Source organism: Buceros rhinoceros, unplaced genomic scaffold, assembly GCF_000710305.1.
Source record: "Buceros rhinoceros silvestris isolate BGI_N320 unplaced genomic scaffold, ASM71030v1 scaffold24479, whole genome shotgun sequence".
In the NCBI taxonomy this organism is placed as follows: Eukaryota; Metazoa; Chordata; class Aves; order Bucerotiformes; family Bucerotidae; genus Buceros; species Buceros rhinoceros.
Window position 1 is genome coordinate 417 of NW_010431248.1, and position 3,267 is coordinate 3,683.

At 59.2% G+C, this 3,267-nt stretch overlaps 1 protein-coding gene across 1 annotated transcript in view; it reads left to right on the forward strand.

Annotated features, from left to right (window-relative positions):
- The window catches only part of PIN4 (protein (peptidylprolyl cis/trans isomerase) NIMA-interacting, 4 (parvulin)), a gene marked incomplete at its 5' end in the record, with an annotated part of 570 nt that extends 412 nt beyond the window's left edge, over nt 1–158 (forward strand). Inside the window, one exon of the mRNA XM_010143372.1 lies at nt 4–158. Coding sequence (XP_010141674.1) covers nt 4–158 — 155 coding nt within the window. The remainder of the gene's footprint in view (nt 1–3) is intronic.
- Nucleotides 159–3,267: the final 3,109 nt, after the last annotated feature.

Here is a 3,267-nt window from a genome sequence, read left to right on the forward strand (position 1 = left end):
GAGACTTGGGCTGGATGACCAGAGGCTCCATGGTGGGACCCTTCCAGGAGGCGGCGTTCGCCTTGCCCGTGAGCAGCATGGACAAGCCGGTGTTCACAGACCCTCCGGTCAGAACAAAGTTCGGGTACCACATTATCATGGTGGAAGGCAGAAAATAAAATGTGAATGACCACAACTGTGTTGACTGCTTGGGCGCCAAGAGCTTCCCAGACCCCTGGGCCTTGGGGCGAGTCGGTGGTAGCCAGCATCGAGCCTGACCCTCCGGTCAGAACAAAGTTCGGGTACCACATTATCATGGTGGAAGGCAGAAAATAAAATGTGAATGACCACAACTGTGTTGACTGCTTGGGCGCCAAGAGCTTCCCAGCCCCCTGGGCCTTGGGGCGAGTCGGTGGTAGCCAGCATCGAGCCTGGAGACAGCGGGCCAGCCCTGCCATGGAAAAGTGTTCCTGGAAAAGGTGAATTGAGAGCTTTTCGCAGCGCTTGCGATATGTGTGGCCCAGCAGGAGGCCTCCTGCTTCTCCCCGTGTGGAGACAGCAGTCTGTGCCGCGCCAAGAGCTTCCCAGCCCCCTGGGCCTTGGGGCGAGTCGGTGGTAGCCAGCATCGAGCCTGGAGACAGCGGGCCAGCCCTGCCATGGAAAAGTGTTCCTGGAAAAGGTGAATTGAGAGCTTTTCGCAGCGCTTGCGATATGTGTGGCCCAGCAGGAGGCCTCCTGCTTCTCCCCGTGTGGAGACAGCAGTCTGTGCCCCCAGACAAGGCACTCAGGGTTTGATCTGTAGATGTGAATGATGCGGAAAGAGGGGTTCCCCAGGGCCTCGGTCTTTGTCCCCGTCCTCGCGAGGGAGGCTGCAGGCAGCTCCTGTGCTGCGGTTTGTGCTGCGGGGCTCAGGCTCGGGTTCAAGGACAGTCCCCTGGGGGGCGGCGCTGCAGCCAGAGCTTGCGGTTGCTGGTGGCTCGTTGTGGGGGGTCAGGGCAAGGCTGGAGACACCATCGCTGAGCAGGGGCAGGGGAAGGGGCCTGCCTGCAAAGGCCCCAGGAACTAAAGCTGTGTCTTACCCCCTCAAAGCTGGGGGGAGAAATTGTGTAACTCGGGCTGGACTGAGAGAAAAGCCACTGAATGCTGGTGGCTTCCTGCCCTGCCCCTCGCTGGCTGTGCGCAGCGCTGGAGCCTGGTGGGTGGCGCGGAGGGTGGCACAGTCGATGCCACGAGACAGAGCGTCAGCCGGCCCCTGTAAACAGTTTAGTCCGAGATGGAACACGGAGCTTTGCAGGAAGCCCCTGGGCAGCGGCAGCTTTGGGAGCTCTGCAATGAACAATCGATAGCGAGAAGCGACAGTGGGAGCAGTGGACTGGCGCACCCAAAGCGACTCCCCCATGGTGAGCTCAACCACAGGCCTTGTGGTCAGAGGCCAAGGGGTGGGAAAGGGAAAGGAGGTGCCACAGCAGTGAGTTCCTCCATGTTCTCTAACCTCTTATCAAGGAAAAGGAGTAAAGATGAAGTCAAACGACCCCCGGACAGTGACCCCAGCAGTGACATTGACCATGCATGAAGTCACAGATGATGTGACTGAAGGTGGCATTTGGGGTGTCCCCACACACGTCCTGGCCCCGTGCTGGACGAAGGGCGGCCGAACTCTCGCTCTAAAGGCAGTGAGTGCAGTTTGGGCACAGGGATGAGGCGGCTGCAGGCACCACGAGGACCACGCTGCCTCCCTGGGGCCACCGCCAGGGTCCAGTGACGAGCGGCGCCTCGCCTCTGGAGCCATCCCTGCTGGGGACACTGTTGGTTTGGACATCAATCACTAGCCTAGGGTCGGTGTGGAGATGAACCGAGGGAACTTCTCCTTTCCCTTTCGCCCCTTAATTCATCGTGATGAACCGCGCTGGGACAGGAGGGAACGTTTATGCTCCCCTCGAACGCCCGCAGGGTGCATCGCTAGTTGTCTTAATCCTAGCAGCAGCGATTCTAGCTGTAACACCTTGCCAGCCGAAATTCTAAGTCTGTGTTTTGCCTAACTCTGCCTTTAGTCTGTTTCTAGATCAAATAAACCCTGTTATGTCTGTGCGCCTGTCTGCGATTTCAGCCACCCCGGGATCCTTCGGACCTTACTGGAACAGACATCATCAGGTTTGTCTTTACTGCTAGGATCACAAAGTCTTCCACTTTCCCAGGACTTCTCTTTATTCATCGCACAGTGCAGGAGCTAAGGATAGCAAGGGTGTCTAAATCCAGCATTTCTTAATTTTGGAGGTCTTTGCTTTGGTACTTACTAATCAGCGCATCCCATCTCCTGCCCCGGGGACCTCGGCACCACCCGCAGACCCCCTCCCAGCACATCTCTAACAGCAGAGGCTGCTTTGTGCCGGGAGCGCCGTGTGGAGTGGGGTGGGGAGAAAACACCCCAGAGACAAATGGCCCTTCCCCAGAGCACCTACAGACCCAAAGCAAGGCAGGACATGCCCCTCCCTCCCTGGGGTGCATCTGGAGAGCTCAGGGGGCAAGGAATGGCTCAGAGCTCCAGCTCGTTAGTACTCGTTAGGAGAGGCCCTTCTGCAGCAGGAGAGCAGATGTGGCCTCGCTGGAGAGAATAAACGCCCTGTCTGTTTCCTGGCTGCCAGAGCTTTGTGGTGCCTGTTCGCCTAAGCGAGCTGGTGCCTCTGCAGCACCCAGGGGAGCAGGGTGTGTGTTTGGTGCGTCTCCCAGTACAAGGACTCACACTCAGAGACCGGTTTCCTCTCCAGAGCTGCAACACTCGGCAAGCTGTGATTGTCCCTTGCTACCACCACACGGACAGCAACCCTGCCGGGCACCAAGCACCGCAGCTCGGAGCTGCATGGGCACCAGGGAAGACCCTGCAGAGCTCAGCACTGCCCGGAGGGGAATGAATATGGGGGCAGGGTCAGGCTAGAGCCCCCCCGGGCCCCTCCAGCCATACCAGAAGGTCTGGGGTGCCCAGCACCTCGCACCAGTCAGGGCCCAGCTGCTGTTCCAGTACCGCACCCCCCTGCAGGCTCGGGCAGGGGTGTGGAATGGACTTTGTGTATTAAATAATCAGGCACATGAACTGTTCCACAGCCAAGTCCCTTCCCCAGCACCCACCCTCCTGAGCCCCAGCTGTGTCCTCACGCAGGAGGAGGCACTGAGTTTGTCTGGTCACCGTGAAGGAGGTCTGCATCACCGCCAGGAGCCTTTGTCTCGCCGGGACAGCGTGCCAAGCCGTGTGGTGGTGCAGCTGGCACCATGACGGGACCAGAGAGCGCCACA